The sequence below is a fragment of the Tamandua tetradactyla genome, chromosome 4 (genome assembly GCF_023851605.1).
Source record: "Tamandua tetradactyla isolate mTamTet1 chromosome 4, mTamTet1.pri, whole genome shotgun sequence".
In the NCBI taxonomy this organism is placed as follows: Eukaryota; Metazoa; Chordata; class Mammalia; order Pilosa; family Myrmecophagidae; genus Tamandua; species Tamandua tetradactyla.
In genome coordinates, this window is record NC_135330.1 from 169760313 (window position 1) to 169787478 (window position 27166).

Below are 27166 nucleotides of genomic sequence, written 5' to 3' on the forward strand. Positions count from 1 at the left end.
ATAGATTGGCAGAATGGATTAAAAAACAGGATCCTTCTATATGCTGTCTACAGGAAACACATCTTAGACCCAAAGATAAACATAGGTTGAAAGTGAAAGGTTGGGAAAAGATATTTCATGCAAATAACAACCAGAAAAGAGCAGGAGTGGCTATACTAATATCCAACAAATTAGACTTCAAATGTAAAACAGTTAAAAGAGACAAAGAAGGACACTATATACTAATAAAAGGAACAATTAAACAAGAAGACATAACAATCATAAATATTTACGCACCGAATCAGAATGCCCCAAAATACGTGAGGAATATACTGCAAACATTGAAAAGGGAAATAGACTCATATACCATAATAGTTGGAGACTTCAACTCACCACTCTCATCAAGGGACAGAACATCTAGACAGAGGATCAACAAAGAAATAGAGAATCTGAATATTACTATAAATGAACTAGACTTAATAGACATTTATAGGACATTACATCCCACAACAGCAGGATACACCTTTTTCTCAAGTGCTCATGGATCATTCTCAAAGATAGACCATATGCTGGGTCACAAAGCAAGTCTTAACAAATTTAAAAAGATTGAAATCTTACACAACACTTTCTCGGACCATAAAGGAATGATGTTGGAAATCAATAATAGGCAGAGTGCCAGAAAATTCACAAATACGTGGAGGCTCAACAACACACTCCTAAACAACGACTGGGTCAAAGAAGAAATTGCAAGGGAAATTAGCAAATACCTCGAGGCGAATGAAAATGAAAACACAACATATCAAAACTTATGGGACGCAGCAAAGGCAGTGCTAAGAGGGAAATTTATTGCTCTAAATGCCTATATCAGAAAAGAAGAAAAGGCAAAAATTCAGGAATTAACTATCCATTTGGAAGAACTGGAGAAAGAACAGCAAGCTAACCCCAAAGCAAGCAAAAGGAAAGAAATAACAAAGATTAGAGCACAAATAAATGAAATTGAAAACATGAAAACAATAGAGAAAATCAATAAGGCCAGAAGTTGGTTCTATGAGAAAATCAATAAGATTGATGGGCCCTTAGCAAGACTGACAAAAAGAAGAAGAGAGAGGATGCAAATAAATAAGATCAGAAATGGAAGAGGAGACATAACTACTGACCTCACAGAAATAAAGGAGGTAATAACAGGATACTATGAACAACTTTACGCTAATAAATACAACAATTTAGAGGAAATGGACGGGTTCCTGGAAAGACATGAACAACCAACATTGACTCAAGAAGACATAGATGACCTCAACAAACCAATCACAAGTAAAGAAATTGAATTAGTCATTCAAAAGCTTCCTAAAAAGAAAAGTCCAGGACCAGATGGCTTCACATGTGAATTCTACCAAACGTTCCAGAAAGAATTAGTACCAATTCTCTTCAAACTCTTCAAAAAAATCGAAGTGGAGGGAAAACTACCTAATTCATTCTATGAAGCCAACATCACCCTCATACCAAAACCAGGCAAAGATATTACAAAAAAAGAAAACTACAGACCAATCTCTCTAATGAATACAGATGCAAAAATCCTCAATAAAATTCTAGCAAATCGTATCCAACAGCACATTAAAAGAATTATACATCATGACCAAGTAGGATTCATCCCAGGTATGCAAGGATGGTTCAACATAAGAAAATCAATTAATGTAATACACCATATCAACAAATCAAAGCAGAAAAATCACATGATCATCTCAATTGATGCAGAGAAGGCATTCGACAAGATTCAACATCCTTTCCTGTTGAAAACACTTCAAAAGATAGGAATACAAGGGAACTTCCTTAAAATGATAGAGGGAATATATGAAAAACCCACAGCTAATATCATCCTCAATGGGAAAAAATTGAAAACTTTCCCCCTAAGATCAGGAACAAGACAAGGATGTCCACTATCACCACTATTATTCAACATTGTGTTGGAGGTTCTAGCCAGAGCAATTAGACAAGAAAAAGAAATACAAGGCATCAAAATTGGAAAGGAAGAAGTAAAACTATCACTGTTTGCAGACGATATGATACTATACGTCGAAAACCCGGAAAAATCCACAACAAAACTACTAGAGCTAATAAATGAGTACAGCAAAGTAGCAGGTTACAAGATCAACATTCAAAAATCTGTAGCATTTCTATACACTAGTAATGAACAAGCTGAGGGGGAAATCAAGAAACGAATCCCATTTACAATTGCAACTAAAAGAATAAAATACCTAGGAATAAATTTAACTAAAGAGACAAAAAACCTATATAAAGAAAACTACAAAAAACTGCTAAAAGAAATCACAGAAGACCTAAATAGATGGAAGGTCATACCGTGTTCATGGATTGGAAGACTAAATATAGTTAAGATGTCAATCCTACCTAAATTGATTTACAGATTCAATGCAATACCAATCAAAATCCCAACAACTTATTTTTCAGAAATAGAAAAACCAATAAGCAAATTTATCTGGAAGGGCAGGGTGCCCCGAATTGCTAAAAACATCTTGAGGAAAAAAAACGAAGCTGGAGGTCTCGCGCTGCCTGACTTTAAGGCATATTATGAAGCCACAGTGGTCAAAACAGCATGGTATTGGCATAAAGATAGATATATCGACCAATGGAATCGAATAGAGTGCTCAGATATAGACCCTCTCATCTATGGACATTTGATCTTTGATAAGGCAGTCAAGCCAACTCACCTGGGACAGAGCAGTCTCTTCAATAAATGGTGCCTAGAGAACTGGATATCCATATGCAAAAGAATGAAAGAAGACCCATCTCTCACACCCTATACAAAAGTTAACTCAAAATGGATCAAAGATCTAAACATTAGGTCTAAGACCATAAAACAGTTAGAGGAAAATGTTGGGAGATATCTTATGGATCTTACAACTGGAGGCGGTTTTATGGACCTTAAACCTAAAGCAAGAGCACTGAAGAAGGAAATAAATAAATGGGAACTCCTCAAAATTAAACACTTTTGTGCATCAAAGAACTTCATCAAGAAAGTAGAAAGACAGCCTTCACAATGGGAGACAGTATTTGGAAATGATATATCAGATAAAGGTCTAGTATCCAGAATTTATAAAGAGATTGTTCATCTCAACAACAAAAAGACAGCCAACCCAATTACAAAATGGGAAAAAGACTTGAACAGACACCTCTCAGAAGAGGAAATACGGATGGCCAAAAGGCACATGAAGAGATGCTCAATGTCCCTGGCCATTAGAGAAATGCAAATCAAAACCACAATGAGATATCATCTCACACCCACCAGAATGGCCATTATCAACAAAACAGAAAATGACAAGTGCTGGAGAGGATGCGGAGAAAGAGGCACACTTATCCACTGTTGGTGGGAATGTCAAAGGGTGCAACCACTGTGGAAGGCAGTTTGGCGGTTCCTCAAAAAGCTGAATATAGAATTGCCATACGACCCAGCAATACCATTGCTAGGTATCTACTCAAAGGACTTAAGGGCAAAGACACAAACGGACATTTGCACACCAATGTTTATAGCAGCATTATTTACAATTGCAAAGAGATGGAAACAGCCAAAATCTCCATCAACAGAAGAGTGGCTAAACAAACTGTGGTATATACATACGATGGAATATTATGCAGCTTTAAGACAAGATAAACTTATGAAGCATGTAATAACATGGATGGACCTAGAGAATATTATGCTGAGTGAATCCAGCCAAAAACTAAAGGACAAATACTGTATGGTCCCACTGATGTGAACGGACATTCGAGAATAAACTTGAAATATGTCATTGGTAACAGAGTTCAGCAGGAGTTAGAAACAGGGTAAGACAATGGGTAATTGAAGCTGAAGGGATACAGACTGTGCAACAGGACTAGATACAAAAACTCAAAAATGGACAGCACAATAATACCTAATTGTAAAGTAATCATGTTAAAACACTGAATGAAGCTGCATCTGAGCTATAGGTTTTTGTTTTGTTTTGTGTTGTTTTGTTTTGATTTTACTATTATTACTTTTATTTTTTCCTCTATATTAACATTCTATATCTTTTTCGGTTATGTTGCTAGTTCTTCTAAACCAATGCAAATGTACTAAGAAATGATGATCATGCATCTATGTGATGATGTTAAGAATTAATGATTGCATGTGTAGAATGGTATGATCTCTAAATGTTGGGTTAATTTCTTTTTTTCCGTTAATTAAAAAAAAAAAAAGAGAAGGGATAATTGGAGATGAAGGGATGCAGACTGTACAACGGGACTGGATATAAAAACTCAGAAATGGACAGCACAATACTACCCAATTGTAATGCAATTATGTTAAAACACTGAATGAAGCTGCATGTGAGGTATAGGTTTTTTGTTTTTGTTTTTCTTGTTTTTTTTCTTTCTATTATTGTTTTAATTCTTATTCTGTTGTCTTTTTATTTCTTTTTCTAAATCGATGCAAATGTACTAAGAAATGATGAATATGCAACTATGTGATGTTATTAAGAATTACTGATTGTACATGTAGATTGGAATGATTTCTAATTGTTTTGTTAATTCTTTTTTTAATTAATAAAAAAAAAGTGTGCAAAAAAAAAAAAAAAACCAGCCTACAACAAAAAAAAAAAAAAAAAGAAAAAGAAAAAGAGAAAACCAAAAGTTGAGAAAAGAAGAGGAAGATAAAGTAGATGACAGAAGACAAGTTTTTTTTTTCAATATAGCCTTAGGAAAGGTTGTGGATTCTGAGATAAAGCATACCCAAGGCCTTGAAGTTGTATATACAATTGGACCTTATAATGGTCAGTGAGAAAAAAGCTGAATCTTTGGCAGGAGGGACTGACAGGGCCATTTAAGGTTACTTTGCCACAATCTAGAGCTGTTATGGTTAGAGTCTGTATACTAGGGAGGAAAGCTGTGAAGGATATTAGAGTACCTGGGGATTTTCCCTCTGCTTAAGATGTGAAAAAAAAAATTGAAGTTCTTTTTGTCTTAAAGATCTGTATTAGTTAGGGATCTCTAGAGAAACAGAATCAACAGGAAATATTCATAAATATAAAATTTATAAAAGTGACTCACGTAACTGTGGGAACGTAGAATCCAAAATCTGCAGGGTAGGCTTTGAAGATGACGACTCTGATGGAGGGTCTGGATGAACTCCACAGGAGAAGCTTGCCAGCTGAAGCAGGAAGATAGCCTGTCTCTTCTGAATCCTCCTTAAAAGGCTTCCAGTGATTAGATTAAGCATCACTCATTAAAGACACTCACTCCCCTTGGCTGATTACAAATGGAATCAACTGTGGGTGTAGCCAACGTGATCAGGATTTAATTCTATGAAATGTCCTCATAGCGAAAGACAGGCCAGCGCTTGCCCAACCAGACAAACAGGTACCACCACCTGGCCAAGTTGACACATGAGCCTGACCATGACAAGATCTCTGCATTTGAAAGTTTATGGCAAGTCAAGGATGTTAATCGCAAAACATCGATTTTTCCTTTTTTTAATGAGTTATTTCCATTGCTTTATTTTAGTCAACATAAAACTATTTTTAGGAATATATGTCTATTTAAGTTTTAATAGATTTATTTAAAAGATACACAATAAATATTAACATTACTTCAGGGGAATTGTATTGGAAAAGAACGGGGGGTTATTAACTTCAATTTTTAATACTTTTTATAACAAGTCTGTAACTGTTTTTAAACCCAGTAAAGTATATTTTAAAATTTCTGTGAGCTTTCATAGGTTCACTCACAATCTCAGTCTCCCAATTCTCTCTCTCTTTTTTTGTAAACTCTCAGGTTTCTGAAATATGAATTCTTCTGCCACAAGAAATTAGTTTAAGAAATTACATAGCCCCAAAGTCTGGGTAAAGATTAGCATAGTCAGGTCAGTATAGATAGGGCAAGGTTCCCACTCAGGATAATGTTCATATGAGATTTGAATAGAAGGTCAAATTATTAAGCTAATAAAACTATTAGAGGAGATTCCAAGTGAAGAGAATCAACATGAAGCTGTGTGTTTGCATGTGTATGAGAGAGAGTTTTACATCCTTATGTTTTCATGAATACTAGATCTACCCAGAGCAACCAGCCACCAGTTACTCCTCAGGGAATATGCTCAAGAATTCTGGAGTGTAAATTTTTAATTAATGTCTCCTCTATCTACGGATATGGATTAATAATTTTAAAAGTAATAACATTAGCTATTATTAAATGCTTATATAGCCTTTACTGTGTTCTAAGCATTCTTCATATAACTCATTTAATCTTCACAGAAACCCTTTGAAGCAGGCACTATTATGATCCACAATTCATAAATAAGGAATCTGAGGCATAGAAAGTTTAAGTAACTTTCCCAAGCTTCTAAATAATAGTGCTAAAAATTAAGTAATTTGATTCCAGATCCTAAACGTTCAATCATTTTTCTCTACTGCCTCCCAACCTGGGAGGTTTATTTTTTTGAAAGAGAAGCTGAAATAAGGAGTTTGGCTCATAATTAATAATATTCTTAACAGTACTCATATATAGTCATATTCATATTGCGTTATTCAGGAATGTTTTCCGTCTCTGACCAGATTATGGTGTTGAGGTCAGAAGCTATTTTGTTCCTGTTTATTTTGAATTCTTATCGCTCAGATACACTTGATAAATGGTTTCTGAATGAATAAACCGCACTGTTTCTCTAATTCACTCTCCACTTCTTTAAGTGTCTCAGGAAAGGATAACCATAGAGTTCTGTACTGCTTTATCTGGAAGCTCTCTTAATGCCAGAACCAACTTCCTATCCTTAATCTTAGAGTCTCCTGGCTCCCAAATAGGGAACCATAGTGCTAGAACTATAACAATTAGAAGTTGCTAATGAGAGATGTCTTACAGTATACAATCTTAAAACAAAAAGAATCCAAAACTGTCTCATAATATACTATCAGAGATGTTGGGGAAGGAGATAGGAAATAATATTTGTTGAGTACTTACTGTCAGGTACTTGCTAGGTACTTTGCAAATAAGTATTTGTAAATTTAATCCCCCAAACAATCATTCAAGACATGCATGTTAATTTTAGAAACGAAGAACTTTGTTCTAAGAAATTAGGAGGTCAGGAGCCAAGGTCACTTGGCTAAAAGGTAGCAAATTGTTGGGATGTCAAACCCAGGTCCTTTGGCTTCAAAAGGCATGTGTTTTATACTCTCTCCTGCTGCTTCCAGCATGGGGGCCACATCGTTTTCCCTCCAGATTGACCAGATGGCTTTACAGGTCCAGTCTACCTTCAGCATTCTGTGTCCTGCGTAATAACCATAGTAGGGAGCCACAGATCCATCTGGTAGCCCAAGGGACTGGGGCCAACTTGTTTTCAATTTTTATGCAGTGGTAACAATCCAGGTCAAACTTCTAAGATATGTCGGAATTGTAAACTAATTATAAAATTACTAAGTAACTCCATGAAAGAGATCATTTCCAGTACTTTGGACTAGTGTGTGGAGGGTTGTTGGGTTGTTTTCTGATTTGGGTTTTGACATATAGTTTATGACACTGTATTAACGCAAACTCTAGTTTTGTCTGATTTGCCTTTATATATTTTAGTTTCTTTATTGCTGTGCAATAGTAGCTAGCATTTTGGCATATTAGCTTCTGAGTTCTTTCAGTGAGTTTATAATGGTAAAAATATTTTATTATTAAAAAAATGTGTATAAAGGCAAAAGTGTTGTTGAATAGTTTGTGATGTTTGTGTGCTCCCCAGCTCTCTGGTGCGCCAAAGGACAAAAAGACTTACAAAGGAATGCCACCCTCTCCACCATTTCCCCCCCAATGTTCATTTATTCTGCACCCTAGGACAACATTATTTTAATTTGAGATAAGTAAAGAACAATTCAAATAGAAGAGAAGTAAAAAAGAGGAATGAGAACTATTGCAAAATGGTACACTTCCCTACCTATGTGCTTATTTACATAATTGTGTTTTTATAACATTTCCTGTGCTTTCCTGTAAACCAATGCTACCCTAATATAGATTTTCAAGAGAACATTTCATTGTACCCCAAATTATATAGTGCTTCAAAAAGGTACCTTCTTACTGGTTTACCAAATAACCTTATAAATTTGTAATTACATAAAACAATTCAAGATGCAAAATAGAAACAGACTGTACTGTTAACAGATGTTGGTATTGTTATATAATCGAATACAAGGCTTTTAAAGATCTATTTTTTTCTTGTGTAAAAAGAAAAAATTACTCATTATAGCCATAACGTGTTACTGAGACTTCTGATCAAACAGAATGCACATGTTCTATTTTCTGAGTCCCGTACAGTTCATTATAAATGGACTTGCATTTGTAGATGTAAAAGTGCCATTTATTACAGCAAATTACCTTTGTGGCATATGTACCTACTTGTTAGACAGCTTGTGGTCACCTAGGCAAAGCAGAGACTGGGCTTCCTTTATCATCATGCCCCTGTGGTGGTTTCACTGGAAGCTGAGCTTCAAGAGTACTAGCTGCCATTAGGTCAGATTTGCTCCTTTGGAGATAATACTTAAGACTTACTCTCAGTGCACTCCTTCCCATCAGTGATAGCCATGTCACAATTAGAAGAGTGGCAAAAGTGGGACTAGGTTCTTGTGTGGTAGCTTATTTCCTTTTGTGGCATTTTGATATTATGATATAAGTGATTCAAATTACAAGGAGCACAGCCAAGGGTATAAATAATCCATACTTGAATGCAGGGTTTAATATTTAATTTCAATTTGATTTTGGCAATATTGTTAGAATTAGCTTAGGATATTAGAACTGAAGGGGAGCCTTGAGTTTCTGATTTAATAAAAAAAACACATACACAAAAACAACTAGGTTAGATTTTTATATTGTTGACAGATATCTCCTTATTTTCCTCTCCAGAGAATATTCTTTTTGAAACAAGGAGAGACATACAGACTAATTCACTTGTTCCTTCAAAGTTTTGATACTAGTCCTACCAGATTTATTCTTTTCTCAAAGGAAATCTTCTCCTTGTTTTGTGATTAAAAAAATTTTTTTTTTTTTTTTTTTTGCATGGGCAGGCACTGGGAATTGAACCTGGGTCTCTGGCATGGCAGGCAAGAATTCTGCCACTGAGCCACCATCACACCGCCTCCTTTTTTTTTTTTAGCGAGAATTTTGGATAAGAGCTGTTGAAATGGGCCATATGTATTTTTGCCCTTTTGTTTTCTTCCCACCTCTATTTTTGTAATTCTTTCCTCAGAAACTTACCTTAATCACTGCTGAATCATTGTGGCTCCTGTGGCACATTGGTCCACCAAAAAACAAGGTAAAGAAACAACTTACCAGTAAAAATAGAACTTTGAGTGTAGATTGATTCATAAAGGTAAGTAGATGGGTGTTGAAAGTGTTGCATTATGTCATTGCAACATATTGACTTTGACAGCTCAGCTAACTGAATGATTTACTTTGTGTTTAACTGCTTTTTTCAATTAAAGGGAGCAAATTCTGAGGCACTGGGACACAATATCAGAAACCGTCTATTTTATCCTGTTAACACTTGCATCCCTGACATACAAGTGATGGGAGTGTTGGCGCTTTGCTGCAGGCTGTACCGCTCTGGATTAAATAGCCTAAACAAGTGATTAATGACCAGGGAGCAGGGCCCAGGCGCTGCCTCACAGATCTTTTCTTCAGCGTATTTCCATTTATGTCAACTTGCTGCACACTTGGGAGATGTTATTTCAGGGTAGTTCACGCTATTTATTTTGCTGCCATTTGTTTCCATTTCAAAGATCCCTGGTGTGTCTTCATAGTTTTTTTTTTTTTTTTTTTTAAGTTTTATTTAACATAATGGCCTAAACCTGAAACTATTGAATTTGAGGTTGCAGTATAGGTGTCCTCAGTTCAGCTCTCTATGGTGAAAGGTAAAGGCTGTTACCCCTAACAAACACTTGTCCTTAACAAAAGGTCTCTGGACTCCCTACCCCACCCGCATCCCACCCCCACCCCCAGTTTCAATGGTGATAACCTGAACAAGACATTTTAACGTTCTAATGTCTTAGGGCATTTTTAAAATTATCTTGTAAATTAGTGTGGTAATCATATTTCACAAAACTAAACTATGCACAGCATTTCTCAACTGTCCATTTGCAATAAATGATTATATTAACTGTTACTCTGAAGTTGAGAATTTGAACTATTAACTGACTCACATTTGCTGTGTGTAAAATTTTGTTATAACAGTGCTAATTACTAAGCAGTTGAATCTGTGACAAACTGCACAGCAGTAATTTGCACCTTACTATTGGCCTTGCTATTAAAAAAAAATCGTGAACATGTATATGGGGCACATGCAGTTGATTTATGAACTTCTGAAGAACACGTCTATCTCATCTGTGGGTCGCTGGTGGTTTGACTTTTTGTGTATAGCATTTGGTTTCTATAATTGTGCTTCTGAAATACCCATTTTGCTCTTTGCCTAATAAGATCTGTGGAACGCCGGATGGCGTTTTTAAGAGGATGTTACGATAAAAGATGGAGGCTTTTAAATTATGTGCTTTTGTTTATTTTTTTGCTACTTTTAGAAAAGCAAGAAAAAATAGCTTCTTTCTACTGATGTGAAATCATAAACTAGAATAGTCAGATTTTAGTTTTTGGTAGTAGTGTTAATTAAAGTTGTTATTTCAATGACAGATAAAATTGGTTCTGTTCTGTTAGAACTCCCCTTATTCTCATCTTGACTAAATACTTCTAAATAATTAGAGCCCATAACAGATTTAAACCAGAAGAGATTTTTTTAAATCTAAAAGAACAACTTCAACCCTTGGGAAAGAATTTATTTCTGCCCTGTGGATGGGTCAGAAACATCTGCTTCAGGTAGTTTACAAGTGTTACTTATTAACCCATGAGCCTGAAACCCAGATAAGGAGTTCTGACTATCTGAAAACCACACATTCCATGGTTTTATGGTTTCATAAGTGTATGTTCGGGTTAATTTCCATATAGCTGTTATTTTGGAAGCCTGGCAGTGAGGATGTTTTAAAACAATCTGTGCTTTTAAAAAGGAATATAAATAAGGGGTATGGGAATGTTTGAGCTTTTTCTTTTTTTCTTTTTATTTCTTTCTCTGGAGTGATGCAAATGTTCTATAAATGATCCTGGTGATAAATACACAACTATGTGATGATATTGTGAGTCATTGATTGTATACCATGTATGGACTGTATGAGTGTAAAGATTTGTCAATAAAAATATATTTTTAAAAAGGAATGCAAAAAATTTCTTTGTGCTAGTACAGAGTTTTTCTGTGCTTTAAGAAATACTGCTCATGGGCAGAAAGCAAAGGTTTCAAAGGAACCTCATCTCCATATGGTTTTACTCGATAATCCTTTATTCACCATCTTCAGCTCCCATTCCTTTGCTTTCTTGCCTGTGGCTACATTTCTATCTCTGCATCAATTAGCACAGTGATTTATACAACAAGCAAGCAGTTTAGAGGTAATGGTACACAATTAACATCTCATTCCACCATAAAGGGTATGCTAAATACCCCAGTCATTGCTTTCTCTGCCTGGAATTGAAATAAGTGTTTGTCTTAATTCATATGCTATCTGATGTGAAGTGGGCCTGCTTTGTACTGCACTACACCATTAATCTAATTATATATAGCTGCAAATGAAGTGCTGTCTGAGCTGGAAGATTGAAGAAAATAGCCTTTTGTCATTTAGCATGACTCTGTGAAGCAAGATCACACTTTACAGGGCAATACTGCAAAATGGAAATCTCAATAATATTGCTGCCTGTTGCATCTTTTCTAATTACACTAGCATTGTAAACACAACTGGGCGCTGATATAAATAGAGTTGTAGATATGCTGTCATGTGGGTTGTAAGAGAAAGTCCTCCGAGTGCTGTTGGATTAAATGATGCATTCTGATTGACAGCTACCTTGAGACTGTGCTGATGGAGTTGTCACAGCATTATACTCACGGGTTGCTGCAGCGACTGCAGCTGAACAAGCTCTGGCTGGCAAGCGCTTTAACTGCTGTTGTCTGTTCATTTCACCTTCTTTGCCTGGGTTGTAACTGCAAGAGAAGGACATCCACAGGCTTAATTCTGTTTATTTTTAGCATTGCTTTTGGAGATTTGGATTGGTTAAAATTTTTTTTTTTTTTTAAGATATTGGGTGATTGAACCTGAAGCTAAAGTAGAGAGGAATGTATTGTGTGTGGCTTTTAAACCCTTAGTATGTTTTGCTCAAATGTTAACTGTGTATCCCACAAAGATTTCAGGAAAGGAAGATATGGTTGAATTAAATTCTGATTCTACTTTAGGGTTTTAATTTAATTTAGTATTTTTCTCTACCTTTTCTCATACCCCGATGTTTTTAAAGATGTATCACTTTTGTGGCTAGTTATAGCTGTCACTTTTAAAGTCATTGGTGATTTTTCTCTTCCTGCTCTGCATTAGGAAAGTAGACATTTAGGGGAATATTTTAATGTTAGCTCTCACTGCCACACTGTGGAAATGTTGACAGGGCTTGCTGTTCAAGATCCTTGAGGCCAAAAGTGTAAAGTCTTGAGTAAAAAGAAAAGATCCTTGTCTTTGAAGAAATGCCCCTGACACATTCAGTGAGGCTGGATTTACAATATTTGGTCAGTGCTTCAGGATGTTAAGATAATTGATGCAAAATTATTTATGGTATAAGTTCATCATATACCCTTAACTCAAATGTTGACTTACTGAAGTGCCCTTTGTCTTTGGTATTGATATGGCTAGCGGTTGATATTTTAGAACTTTAGTAGCTCTCTAACTGAAAAAATGTTATTGTGGAAGAGTGATGTAGAAATGGAAATGAGCTGAGTCCACTTTAAGATGAATAATGCTACAGCCTCTGAAATTACAGTTGAAAAAAAAAAAAGCAAACTTGAACTACTTATTTTGCAAGCAGCCCATACCTCTAAATCATGCAAACATGTTAGCACATGGGATTGTTCTATAAAATTACTGGTAAATCTAGAGGTCCTAGAAATAAGCACATGAATTTGAACTCCATAAGGAGATTCACGTACTGAACTAATATAGAAACTAGCAGGAGGGTGTTTTGTGTGACCATTTGAGTGTAGGGTATCACGTAGCAAAATGGTCTTTACTGTCTGTGGAGCGCCCGTGTGCACATGAGTACCGATGGGCATGCATATTTTTGTTAACTAAGTCTAGTTAAAAAGCATATATTCCTCCCACACTGTGACTGGTTCCTTCCTTCTCTTCCAACAACAGCAACCTGCCCTCAGCCTTTTCTTTCTTATCAGTTTCCACGTTAAAGCTGTATTAAACAACCATGCTATCATGTTCTATTTTATTGTCCATCTAATGTCTTTTTTCCCCTTATCCTTTCACATCCAGTATGATTCGTTTTTCTTTTCATCTTTTTTGGAGAAATTTTCTTGTTAGATAATGATTTTACATTATAGATACCATAAAATTAATTTGATAACAGGCTCAGACTAGGGTCATTTTATTATAATTAGGTCATCCGATAACACCTCAGTTCCTCCAATAATTTACCTCTATTGATTGAGAAGCCCGATTAGCTCAGGCCCACACAGCACCTGTTTTCTATTCTAATTTACACAACAAGGTTTTTCAAAACTTTATTAACTTAACTTTGACTTGGAGAATACCTCCCTGAACCTAGCAGAGTGAAGTGACATCTACTGATAAAACCAGAACTATTCAGGTCCTGGCTCTGTGGCTGCCAGGTCCATCAAGCTTCTTATCACTCAAGCAGATGTTTCTCATGATCTAGCAGGATGAAGACTTTATGGCTATTTCTAGAATTGTGCTTCTCTTTCCTGACAACCAGCCTTTCAAATCTTGGACACTTACCCCAAAAAACATAAACCTTGTAGTTTATTTGCTTTCATACAACAACAACAAACTTAAAAAAAGAACTCTCTGGGGAAGTTTTACAGAACCCATTAGGCACATCTGCTGAATACCTGTCATAAACCCAAACTCTTGCCCTGCACACATCATAGGAGAATTCTCCTAAAACCTCCAAACTAGTTGGCTGCTTTGTACCCCCTAAGAATTCAGTGAAACCAGTAAATAGCAGTTTTGATCATAAGCTTGGAAAGCCCTGGTGTATATTCTTAAATGACTTCTTTTCTGGAGCATCAAAAAGCTTTTACGGTTCTCACCAGGCAATTCATTATGATGGGCCCATATGCTGCGCTCCACTTAGATCCGATCCTGGCAAGCACCCCTGTGTAAGACTGTACTGGTGAGCCAAGACATTGTTTTAAGAAGACGGGTTTCTGTGGGTACTCTGACGGGGTCAGGACATCAAAGGTAATCTTAAAAAGAGAACCCTCTCTCTGCCTTCTCTTTATATATTCAGAGGGTCATTTCTAAGCCAGCTATTTCCAACAAGGACTTTCCTGAGGAGTTTACTTTGTTGTTATTTTTTCACTTGCAATTACAATCAGTCGCTTATTCCCAAACAGATTTAGGAACAATAAACAAATACAAAAGGAAAGGAACATCTCATCAATAACAACGCCTTCATCTAAAGGCATTGAATTTTGTGACTCTTTTACATCTCTTTCCAAGTAAAGCAGGAGTCCTACAGAGAAAGGAATCCAAAAGATACGGAAATTATAAAAATAGTAAAGGGATAGAGTTGTATCAGGATTTTGTAATTTCTAGGAAGAAATGAGCTAAGTACAATCTTAGCACTTCATTCTTATTAGGTTTGTTTATGATATAGCTAAAATGAGTTTTTAAGTATGTCCACTGTGGTGAAATGTGGTAAATTATGTGATCTTCCATGTATAAAGATTTTTTTCCTGAATTTAAAGTTCATATTTTGAAGTGGAATTGCACAAAATATAGCATTAAATAGATCTGGACGCAATACTGAAAACTAAATAACTAGGCACAATAGTGATCAATCACATGGAAGCATCTCAGGATGATGCTAGTTAGGAAAGTAACTTTTTTGTTGACTGATTTTTTTTTTTTCAAGGCAGAGCACAGATACTGAAACTGTGCAATTTGGCATAATTATATTCTCTCCTCTCCTTCTATTTCCCTCCTCCTCCCCTATAGATTTAATGAAGGACTTTGAGGTACAATTCATCTTTGATAAATAGTCCCTCTGCCCAGAATGTTTATTAGACTGACAGTAGAATGCACTCTCCTTGCTTTTTTCCCTTGCCACTTATGACTCAGATGAATTTTAATAGGAGCAAAAAGCTTTTATTTGCACTGTAATTCCACTTAAGGATCATATCCTTTAGAAACTGGCAGACACTTGTATGTCTTGATTGCAAAACACACACTCAGGAGTAAAGAAACATGCAAAAGATGTTATTCAACCTGTCACAGTGTGGCAAATCTACTTGAAATTTAGGCTATCAGAGCTCTTCCGTGAGATCCACCCTCCCCCCTTAAAAAAAAAGTAGACCCTATAAAGAACACAGTTACAGATTTTCATCATCCTTGTACAGCATTGAAGGATGAATTTTATTTTGTTTTTGCATTCCTCCCATCTCTGCCATCACGATGCCCACAGGAGGCTTTGAGTTACAGCAGCTTTTTTTGCAAACAAAGTGGAACTACCTTGTATGCTACATCTATCTTCCCCAAGATAAATACAATTTGGTCGGAATCCTAAAGTCTTCAGATGGTGGTCCGAACTTCACTGCATATCACTTCCTCTATCTATTTTACCTTGTTTCTGCTCAGATAGACTAAATCATGCCTAATATATCTATCTCCTGAGATCTAGGATTTTTTCCTGCCAGGTAGGAATTCACTTTATTAGAAATGCTTTTTGACCAAATTGCCTTATTGTGCCCCTAATTATTTGAAAGCCACCTACAAAAGGTACTATTAAAAATACTTGGCTGCACATATTGTTTTTTTCTCGGTAATTTTTAAATCTTAATTCTTATGTCTCCTTAATTCAGAAGGATTCTCATTATGTTTTCCTTTTATCTACGCTAACCATCTTGTTACCTAGAAAGAAAAGCCTACTTTTTCAATAGTGAATATAACATTTTATTTCATGGAAAACATTTTGAATTTTAAATAGTATTTTACCCAAATGAACACTGAAACTCTTTGTCTTAACTTACTGATACCAACTCTTTCACCACCCCTTTCAGTGGGTATAGAAAGTTTGAGACAGAAATCTGCTGCCATCTACTGGTGATTCTTGCATGGTGTCGCCACTGTGATCTCTGGCTGACCCAGCTCCTGGTATTTGCATTAATTGGGATAAATTTGTAAATGGTGAAGGGAATGCAAGTAAAAATTTTAATGTTTTCTTTATAAAGGCTCAAAATGTTTTTTGTAATGATGCAGGATACTTTCTGTTATCACTAATTAATTACTGGAGTGGTTCTTATTTCAAGAAATTTCTTAAATAACTGGATTACAACATATGTCAGAAACAAATATATTTTATTTTATGTACAATAATTTAAAACTATTATGACTTCAAGGATGTTGTTTAAATTTAAAAGCTGAAAACTGATTTTGAATTAATTCTGTTTTGAGAAGTTTGTCATTTAAATTCTACCTTTTATGTTTTTGTTTTTGTTTTTTTCTCCCTCAAGTATCAGTTGCATATCTTAACCAAACTTGCTGCAGAATTGAACAAATTTATGCTGGAAAAGGTGGCTGAGGACACAAGCAGTATTCTGCGATCCCCGATGCCTGGAATGGTGGTGACTGTTTCTGTCAAGCCAGGAGACATGGTAAGTAAAGTATTTGTAGAATGTGGGTGAGTGTCTACAGGTCTCAGAATTCTCTTTCCTGAAGGATTGGTTGAAGGTATGATCACATTCTTTGCAGTTCTTTATTGAGTCATACTACCCCCATAAAACAGCAAAATAGATTTTGTGCATTCTTTGTCCAACTATTTCACATTTGAATTAGTACTAATAATGTTTTGAGTACTTCTCCCCCAAAATCTGTGATTGGAATAGAAATAAGGCCAGATTTGTTTTGTTATTTGTTAAATTTAGTGTACTAGAAAGTGTTATTTAAAATTTCTAATTACTCTCCAGCATTCTTTGCAAAACATCCTTAAAGATCTCATGCCAAGAAATAATCCTCCCATGGGGAATTTTTTGCTTGATGTCTGGAATATATGACTAATTGAGAAGGAAAATGAAGGAAGATTAATTCCCTAATCTGTGTAGTGCCGGGGCACTTCCATAACTTGATAAACAAATTTAGGATCATAGTTTGAAGTTTTTCATATTGACCTTGTGACATTGAGGCACAATGAAAAGTTATTTTGATATTTCCTCACATATTCAGTCTCAAAATAACTTGCTATGGACAAAGAGGTAGGATATGTGCATTCTCTAAGAGTAGGGATAGAAATCTCTGTTGATTTTAAAGTTGAGCAGCAAAAGTAAAAAGAAGACAATTTAAGATGCAACCAGAGCATTTCTAGGAGCACTGAAACACTTGCATTTTTATTTGTGGGTGAGAAGATAATGGCCAACCATGATAGTCTTTAATGGGCGATATGGTGATTCCACTTTGTATTTCAGTTTAGTTGCTGGGGTTTACATATTTTCCTTTAAAGATTATATTAAAATTGCCTCCCCATTTATTAACATAAATAAAATATCAACCTTGAAAAAATTTTCACATGACTGGTATTGGCTTATAGAAAAATATTTGTAAGAAATGAATATTTCAGTTGTTCAAATGATTAGCCCTGAAATTGATAATGTGCAGTTGGAAAAACTGATTGTTAGTTGCTTTTCTTGGTGATATAGAATTGGAATTCCCAGATTTTCTCTTAGAAGAGGCTCAGTAGCTATGAATTGTTACTTTTACTTTTAAAGCATTGCCATTTATGGAAGAAAGCACCCATAAAGATCGTCTAATCCCCAAGTGTTAAGGATTTGGGAGAGGTAATAAAAAAAATTATTTATATATGTTGAATACTGTAGGAGGATAAGGTATGCCTTGTATGTCTGCATTGTTAAGTCTATATTCATGTACTACAAATCAGAGCAGTCAGTGGGATCTTCCAGTGACTAGAACTGAACAATGTGACTAGAAGTAAACAATGTGAGAGGTTTATTTTTCATTTTTCTGCTTAAGGTTTCTCCTAGAAGTCATATAACCGCTATACTGCCATCCTGAGCTCATCAGTCCTGATTGTGTAGCCTTAATGATAAAATCACCTTTTAAAAAAAAAGCAATAGTTTGACGTAAATCCTTACTTTTCTAATAACCTGAGTTCAAAACATGAGAGAGGAGGGAGGGAAAGTGGGCCTGCAGAGAGCATGGAGGGAAAGTGATGGGAGGGCTCTGTCTGCAGTCCTGGCTCTCCTTGTGTGCCAGCTTCCCTCGCTGTGCCTGCTCAGAGGGCAGGGAGCAGGGAGCCGGCAATCCAAACGATCAGGGTGGGTTTCTTGTATTTTTTCTAGCAACTGCTTTCCCTAGCCTAGATTTTCCGTATAACAAAAGTGTTAGCTTTCATATTTTCCATTTCCTGCTTAATAATTTAATGTTGTGGGAAAACAAGGCATTTAGTAAAAGGGAACAATGTGATATTAATCTTTGGTTCATTGGAGTAGCTCAGATAATGAAAACAACAACCGATAATTAAATGTGAATATTCTAGAATGGTTTGAGAACTGTTTAAAAAGTTACCACGGAGAAATGGGGCCTATATTTTATGTATTCCTTTAAAGTGTAGAAGCCCTACTCAGCTGTAACTTTGTGGTGTAGGGGGGCACACATAGTGAATTGGCTGGTAACCCGTGCTGTTGGCACGGTATTCCTAGGCTGGTCAGGTAAAGCATATGCTTTTTTTTTTATTCCTCTCTTTAGTTCCTGATGCCACTTTTGGTCCTTTCAAAACTTCCTTTCATAGTCTATGGCATTGTGTTTTGCTAAAACACTGTTTTCTCTTAAGCTATTATTTGTGAAAATGTCCAAAACCACTAATACCTAAATCAAACACTGGGTGAGAAGTTTAATCCCACATTCTTAGAACAATGCTATAGTTAGATGAAACTTTCCTTGGGGCAGAGGTGCAATACTTTCTTGAGACCATTATAAGAAAATATTACTTGTAACTTTTAAGTTTTCAGTTTTAAATTATTTTAGCACTGCAGGGCATATTGTGCTTTTTGAGCAATAATAATAGGTAAGCTAGGTTTGACCGTTATCGGTAGAAAGATAATGGAATCAGTCATCCCTGTATATCTGCAAGGGAGACAAGGACCTAAAACAGCTAAGGGCCTATAAGTATTTTATTTTTCTTTGAAGAGTTTTTTGTTTTGTTTTGAAGTTTAAATTCCAGTCATCTATAATTTTTACATTTAGCTAACTAAAACTTGACAGATGTTAAAATGGTAGGCCAGAAAATAAGTTCTATATGTAGCACACAAATAATAAGTAACAAGTCTATTTTGTGAAGTAAACACTTTTAACAGAGTTTTAAAACCTCAGGTAAAAAACGATTTGGGGTGGTTGTTTATAACAGATACATTCAGTAGCTTTGTGTGTAAAAAATTTGAGAACTGACTCATTTGAAATACTTTCCATTCCCTAAACACAGAAAATTAAGTAGTTCTTTAGGGTTCACACAACAAAAGTTCCTAATACTTTTTCAATGTTTATCACATACTACTTAATACACTACTTAAATGTGGTAGTAAAATCATTTTTTTTAAATGACTGTATATTAATCTTTTTGAACATGTGTATTTACCTGGTGGGGAGGGGGAGGCTAGTTAATAATCACAGTAAAATGCATACGTATAAACAAGCCAATAAGAAACAAAGTAGGAGTGGATTGTTAAAATCAAGAATCACAAATTTAATTCAGAAAAAAATAGATAGAATGACATAAATGACAGCAATAAGAACATGACAGTTTTATTCGTCTTCTGAAAATATTTTTACAAAGATTAATTTTCATTTGTTTGAAAAATGCATCTTTTATCACAAACTAAGGACACTTCTATAATCAAGTTAGCATTTTTATAGCTTGTTTAAATTTTTAAACCTCTGTGTTTGTTATATTCTTGAATAAAAACATTTTAAAAACATATTCCTCCCAATTAATGGCTGAATACATTTTCTCCACATGATAGTGCGTGACTTACAACTGCTGAATTTGGTGTACAATTTTCATTTTGACTTTGAAATATAAAGTGAAGTCATTATGAGCACATTTGTTTTGTTAGCCTTTTGATAATCAGAAACAAAAAAATCCAACCCAAGGGGATATTTTAATATGACATTTAGTTAAGATTCTTCCCAATTTTCTAGTCATCACAGATTGACATAAAAAATACTCATTTAATATATCAAAAAAGTGAAACAGACCAGAAACAGGCTGTATACCCATTTACATTCATTTCTTTTGTAATTATTAGTTTGAGAAATCAGGTACAGTAATAAATTAATATTAAGTACCTGTTGCTCCTTTTCTTGCCACTAACCCAATTCAATCGTAGTAAAACAGAGTGAAGTATTTTTGTATGGCCAAGGTGAGAAAGATTGGCTTTGTTAATAGAACCAGCCTTTAGCAGAAGTATAATTAGGTATTTGGGATTATTGCTCTTTTGAACAAGGTCTTAGGCAAGAAATGTTACCAATAAGAATGTAATAATTATAATGATTAATAGAAGCACTACCTAGACTCTCATCGTCTTCCCCCTCCTTGCATGTGCTCCTTCAGGGCCAGGGCTCCCACACAGATGGCTGGGCCACACTGACCATCGGACACAGGTGCCCCACTGCAGAGTATAATCCTCTCATCTCTTCTTTGTCTCCAAATCATCATACAATTTAGCTTATAGCTGATCTTGCGGAAATCTCAAAGAAACTTAGCGTGTGACCTTTATTTTTTCATTCCAGACTGGATTTGAGAACTCCTTTGCTTTTTGGTATTCTAGATGAGAAGGGTTAAGTTGGGTTTTCCTGACACTGGTGTTTGTCTGGCATCATACTTGTTTACCTCATGCAGCCTTATAGCAGTAATTGCATCTTCCCTGGCAGAGAAACTAGCCTGGCTGTTTGATAGATTTTCTAGTTTTTAGATGCCTTGATTTACAATCATAAAATAATTGCAATAATTAAATTTACATATTTTATAACAGTGGTTATTCAAGCAGCTTATTTGACAAAATGCCAGTTTTTCATCCAAACCTCAGATTGTATTCCAAAGCATATGTAAATAGATTCATGAAATTCTTTATTTAATATTTGTAAAATTTTTAATAATGAAGTATTGCAGACATACAAAAGTTAGAATAATACAGGCATGCATTTGCTCTGTTTACCTTTATCATATTTGCTTCAGAATTTATCTAACTAACAAAACATTGCATTTACAGTGAACTTTCCCTATGTACCTCTCCCAATCTGATACTTGTCCTTTCTTCTGGAATGATAACCACTACCCTGAATTTGATGGTTTTACCTTTTCTAGTTAGCATTTATTTTTAAATTTTAAAGTTAATCTTTGTTAGAGGTAGTAGTTTGGGAATTTTTACATAATTTATATCTCACTCAATAATAATTATCAATTTCAGATAAAATACTTTTATGGATCAATAGCTAAACCTTAATATTATTTTTGTACGAGAGTGTTCTATAAGTTTAGCATTTGATTCTGTTTCTCAAGGAATGATCTACTTGGGATGAAAGGATATGATATCTATTATCTTTGTCTTAAACATTTTTGAAGATGACAATTCTCAGCCTTTCTAAGATTCAAAGTATCTTTTCTCATCCATTTGGTTTTAAAAATAAAAAATTATCATTTCATTGAGTCCTTTACAATGGCATACATCACAAAGTTGTAGAATCCAGACAGATTTCTTAAGTTTCTTTGTAAATTTCATCAATTTTTAACTAATTCTGTTTGTATCTATAGTCTATGGCTCTGATTTTGGGCTTAATTTAGAGGGCAGTAGGGACTAGTATTTTTCTCCATTTTAAGGAGTTTTAAGAAAAACTGATCTTGTTTTATATTGGCTGCAACTCTGTTTATTCTGTCCCTCAGCGTGTCAGCTCTCTGCCTCAATACCCAGTGCCTTGAAATACAGGCAGTTTGAGTAGCAAGGGACAGAGGGAAGCAGAGGCAAGCACAGGGGCAGATGTGTTCTACGGAGATAGCGGCCATGGTTCCATATGGTGACTTTTCTCATATGCCCTTGTGAGCAAGTCAGCCTGTGCACAGACCTTTGAAAAGGATAAGGAGTTTGGTGTCAGTTCTGTGGCCTTCTCTTTCTTTGAAATTTGATGATGTTCCTTCATTATGTAAACACTGCCCAGTCTCCGGGGTCTCTTCTCCTTCTCTCTTTACATGAAGATGTTGGGATGTGAATACACATTTCTTCTTCAGAAGTATCAGGGGATATTTACCATCCTATGTTACTGGTTCAGAGAGAGGAAGTTGTTACAATCAGATCTAATAGTGCTTTTTAACCAAATCTGAGATGCCTTTCCTTGTGGCTCTTAACTGTGGCTTTCTTCAGTTCCAAAAGAAAGGTTCCAAGGGCCTTAAAATGCATTACATTCAGGCACCTGTCTTCTAAGTAGAACAGCCTTTAAAATGCAATTGAAAGATTTTCACTTTTGTGAAGTAGTCAGCAGGGTTGATATTGATCCATGTTTTTCGGGTGGCCCAGTGCAGCAGAAGGGGAGACTGCAGCGGGCCGGTAAGCCCTCCGAGCCTTCTGTCTAATTTGGCAGAAAAACACAGAATGTAGGACAACAAAAGAAGGCTCCTTTTTCCATAAAAATTCTTCCTCCCACCCACCCCCATTCCCAAAAAGGGGACTTAATTTTTCAGCTGCACACAGTGATTTGGTGCTCACTCTTGCATTGAAACAGTTGCTGTCTGAACAGGCAGGAAACAGTTTTCTTTTAATTGCTGAAATCATTCGGAAGTGCTTCATGCCCTGCTTCTATACAGCAGATGCTGTGCATTAATTGGCCTGCGTAGAAGTGACCCAGGGTTCCTTGCAGCGGGCCCAATTTTAGGCAGAGAGTTTAAATAGCTTATTTATTATTTTGTATAATCTGGCGTACATTATGTGCTCCTGCACGTGTCGTATTTCATGGTCTGCAGTTTCTAATGTCATGTGGGTTTCAAAACCTGTGTTTCTCGGGTAATGTACTAGCAGCAGGTAAGCTCAAAATACCATCCATCAGGAGCTAATTTTTTATCCAGATACTCCAATGACTGATGAACCTGTCTTTTGTATGAATGTTTAGCACAGTAGAAAGCCATATGCCACTGGCACAGTTTCCTGTGCATTCTTTACAGTTGCTAGAGAGTAGGCTTACAAGGGGAAAAAAATTCTATGCCATTTATGTCCTCTCTCCTATATTTAAATAACAACTTTAAAACAGCTCTGGTTTTGGACCACAAAAGAGGTTAGGGTTCATCTTAAAGGAAATCTGACTCCCATAATCATTTTCTTTATCAGAAATATGACTGCACACTCTTTATAGGAACATTGTTTTGTTACTCCCCGTCTGTTCAAAACAGACCTTAGCCCATTAGAAGGGCCTCCCTTGTGTGGGAAGACCACAGCTGTTACTGTAAATCTCATCCAGTCACTGTATCACCCCCATTTTGTGGCTCTGAAGGATGAAATTGAGAAATGGAATACTGTGCAGTCATCCTTTACATCTCCAATTTTAGGCCTTTGCCATCATTTTCATGCTTTTATTCCAAATCAAATAACATTAGTGAGCTGTACCACCTTCTGATGAATATCTGCTTTTGAGAAGAGCTTTCAACTCTTTACTTTTGGTGGATATCTTTTTTTTTCCTTTTCCCTCTGTTTCTTCCTGCACTCTTCTTTGAGCTTTCCTGTGGGCGATCACTACAGTTTGAATGATACACATTGACGAATGTGTCCTAGTCTTAGCATATTTTCCCAGAGGACGTGTGTGCAGAAGAAGGTTTCTGTTTCTTTTAATCTTTGTGGAAGAAATGAAGAGAACTTGGTAGAAGGATATTGGGGACTTTAATAAGAAATAAGAAGTGGTTTAAATCATTAGCACAACAAAGCATACTATAAGCTTGAAGATAAAAGTCTCTGGGGAAAGACTCCTCTGAAAATAAATGGGACTTGATAGATTTCCATATCATTTATAACTTCCCTTAATTACACTTGGAAGACTTGCCAGTAAAACTGGAAAATTGGCAGCCTATATCCATTATAGTCATTTTGCCGACCATGGCAAGCAGCTGGCTTTACTGCATTTTATTTCCCATCACTCACAATTAATCATCAGCTGGAGATGTCTGAAACTCTTCAGCACAGAGCAATGCTGTGTGACATTCAGGCCTCCTAAACATGCTAAAATCTGCTGTGTAAATGGACTGAGTTTTCACTCAAGCTAACTAATTTTGGTGCGAGGCAGGCCCTTGCTTAATGAGAGCCACTCTGATAATCAGATGTGAATGTGAACCTTGACCCTGTGTCAAAGGAGAGGACACAATAAGCCGGATGAAAGATATAGGATTCAGGTTTACAAACTTTACACCAATTAGACAGACAGCAGAGAAGTACATCAGGCTGACTAGGTTTATCAAAAAGACTTCTGAGGCTTGTGACCATTTTGTAAGCCTAACATTGGAGACATCCTGTCACATCCATTAAGTCTCTATCAGATGATTCACAAAAGTGTTAGAGAAGTATGCTTACACAGTAGCAGCACCCTCATATGTGTGTTGTCTTAATGAAACTGTGAATTTATAAGAGGCTTCTTCTGTATACTCAATTAATACCCTGGCTTTTTGAGCACACTGGGGAAATCCAGGTGCTGCCTTAGTTGGGCCCACTGCCTAGCTCCTTCATGGGCAATGGGTGGAGAAGGAAGCAGGCTATGCACATGTGATATAAGCACACACACAGCTGAACAACGAAGCTTCCAAATCCTCGAGGTAAGAGCTGTATCTTCTGAGAGCTCTGTGATGCTTTCTCAGTATTGTTGGAACTGGGGCCCAGCAAGTGCTGAGCTAGTCGGTGGGGCACATGGATGACAGCCATTGTCACACAGACCTGAGCAGTGTGCTTTGTATTTCCACTGCCTTCTTCAACATAAAGTTTATACTATATTTGGTTCTCAGACTTGGATATTTGAAGGATGAAATAACATGAAATTAGACCAAGCTCATATATGTATATGTGTTTGCTTGTGTCTATGTGTGTGTAACTGTTTTAGTTTCCGGGCTGCTAAGACAAATACCCACACAACGGGTTGGTTTAGCAACAGGAATTTATTGGCTCATGGTTGCAGAGGCTAGAAAGCGTGCCTCTTCCCAGGATTGGTATCTTCTGACTAGCCAGCAATCTTTGGGGTTCCTTGCTTTTCCTTCATATGGCAATGCACATGGCAGTGTTTTCTTTTTCTCTCAGGCTCTGTTGACTTCCAGTTTCTAGCTGTTCCCTTTCGCTTCCCCCTCTGTCTGATTTTCACTCTGCTTAAAAAGGACTCCAGTAATCTAGATTAAAGCCCAACCTGATTTCAGCTGGACCACATCTTAACTGAAGTAGCATCTTGGAGAGATCTTGTTCAGAGTGGTTCCACACTCACCAGAATGCAGACCAAGAACATGTCCAAACAGGGATACACAATTCAGTCCACATCAGTAACTTATGATTCCAATGAACAAAACTTAACTCTCACTGTTTTGTGGAGAATCATGGAATAATTTCCAAGAGTTCATTCACAGGGATGAATGAGTGAAAACAGTTTACAAAACAGATTGCTCTGAGTGAAAAGAGGATAAAACAGATTAATTAAGTTTCCATTTACAACTAAATAATATGAATAGACCAGTAGACACAGTGAAAGGAGCTCAGGAGAGACAATAAAGAATGAAAAAGAAAACAGAGGTACAAGAATTTAATTCTGGGGCTTAGTTCTTTGCTGCAGATAGGTGTTGCAAAGTTGCCCAGGAGGCAACTTTGGATCAGGAGGCATTTCCTTTGAAGGCCTTTTCATCAAATTGACAGTGTCACGCAGTCAGAGCAGGAGTACTTTAACTTTGGTACTTTCCTACTTCTCCTGATTATCTCTAGCTAAATCAGGTTTTTTTTCTGATTAAAAATTGGGGACCTAGCACTTGCATTCACCTGCATTTTACCCTTTTGCAAACTGCCCACAGTATGAATACACAAAGCCAGCCCAGATGGATGGTCAGTGGGCAGCAATAGCACATCTCCATCAATTCTTTCTCCACCTCCCACTGCTTCCAGGCTCAAGTAGGGCCACATATCTGGAGCTGAGGCCTACCTAGGCCCAGCTCTCATCAGGTGTGTTTCCGGTGGGCATTGTTGTCATGTTATTCTCCTGGGTTTTTTTTTGTTTTTTCCTATCTTCAGTTTTACTAATAATTCACTTAATTGAAGATCCATATAAAGAAGAAGCAGTGAGGAACTCTGATTCACAGCAATGGAATTAAAAGCAAGAGCCACTGTAGTGGAGTGAGCAGCAGAGGGTACTGTCAAAGGGGGCAAGGCTGTGCTGCCATGAAAAGTCTATGGGGCAGGGATGGGGACCGAGGAGGCTCTGAGCTAGCCCGGGGCTCTCAAATGTCAGACAGAGGAAGACTGTTGGCTGGGTGGGAGGATGGAAGCTCCCAAGTGCCTTGGTGAGTACTCACCCATCTGGGGAGGAAACAGCTATCAAAGCAAAGAGGTAGAAGGCTGTTTACTAACTTTTAGATGGAGTTTCCATTACCTTTTGTTGAGTTTCAGACCCATTTCCCAGAAAGCCACATAGAACCTATCACCTGAATAGCCCAGTCCTTAAGTAGGGATGCTGTTTCAGTTAGTCCAGCTCTGGACCTTCAGCATCCATTTAAGAGGCTATAATCTGGATCCACTGGGCATTTTACATGTGGAGATAAGGCAGCTTGCCCTTCTCCCATCTTTTTTGATTCCTGCCTTCCTTGGAAAACAGAAAAAAAAAGTTCTCAAATTTCTACTTGAGGGAGTAACTGCTCTGACCCCCATAATTGGGGCATAGACATTGTTATTTTAACTGCCTTCACTTCTGTCCCTTTACATTTTGAAGAACAGCCCTCATGAGTTTATTCTTCACTTTCCTTGGAATGCAGATGCCAAATGAAAATGTATCAAAAAGGGCAGCTTTTTCTTTTTTCAAAGCCCAGCTCTTCAGCACAGTGT

At 36.5% G+C, this 27166-nt stretch overlaps 1 protein-coding gene across 6 annotated transcripts in view; it reads left to right on the forward strand.

The window, feature by feature from the left end:
• The window catches only part of PCCA (propionyl-CoA carboxylase subunit alpha), a 626991-nt gene that overhangs the window by 596630 nt on the left and 3195 nt on the right, over positions 1–27166 (forward strand). For all 6 annotated transcript variants that reach the window (XM_077158589.1, XM_077158590.1, XM_077158594.1 and 3 more), the window contains one exon: positions 16580–16720. In XM_077158589.1, the coding sequence (XP_077014704.1) occupies positions 16580–16720 (141 nt within the window). The remainder of the gene's footprint in view (positions 1–16579; positions 16721–27166) is intronic.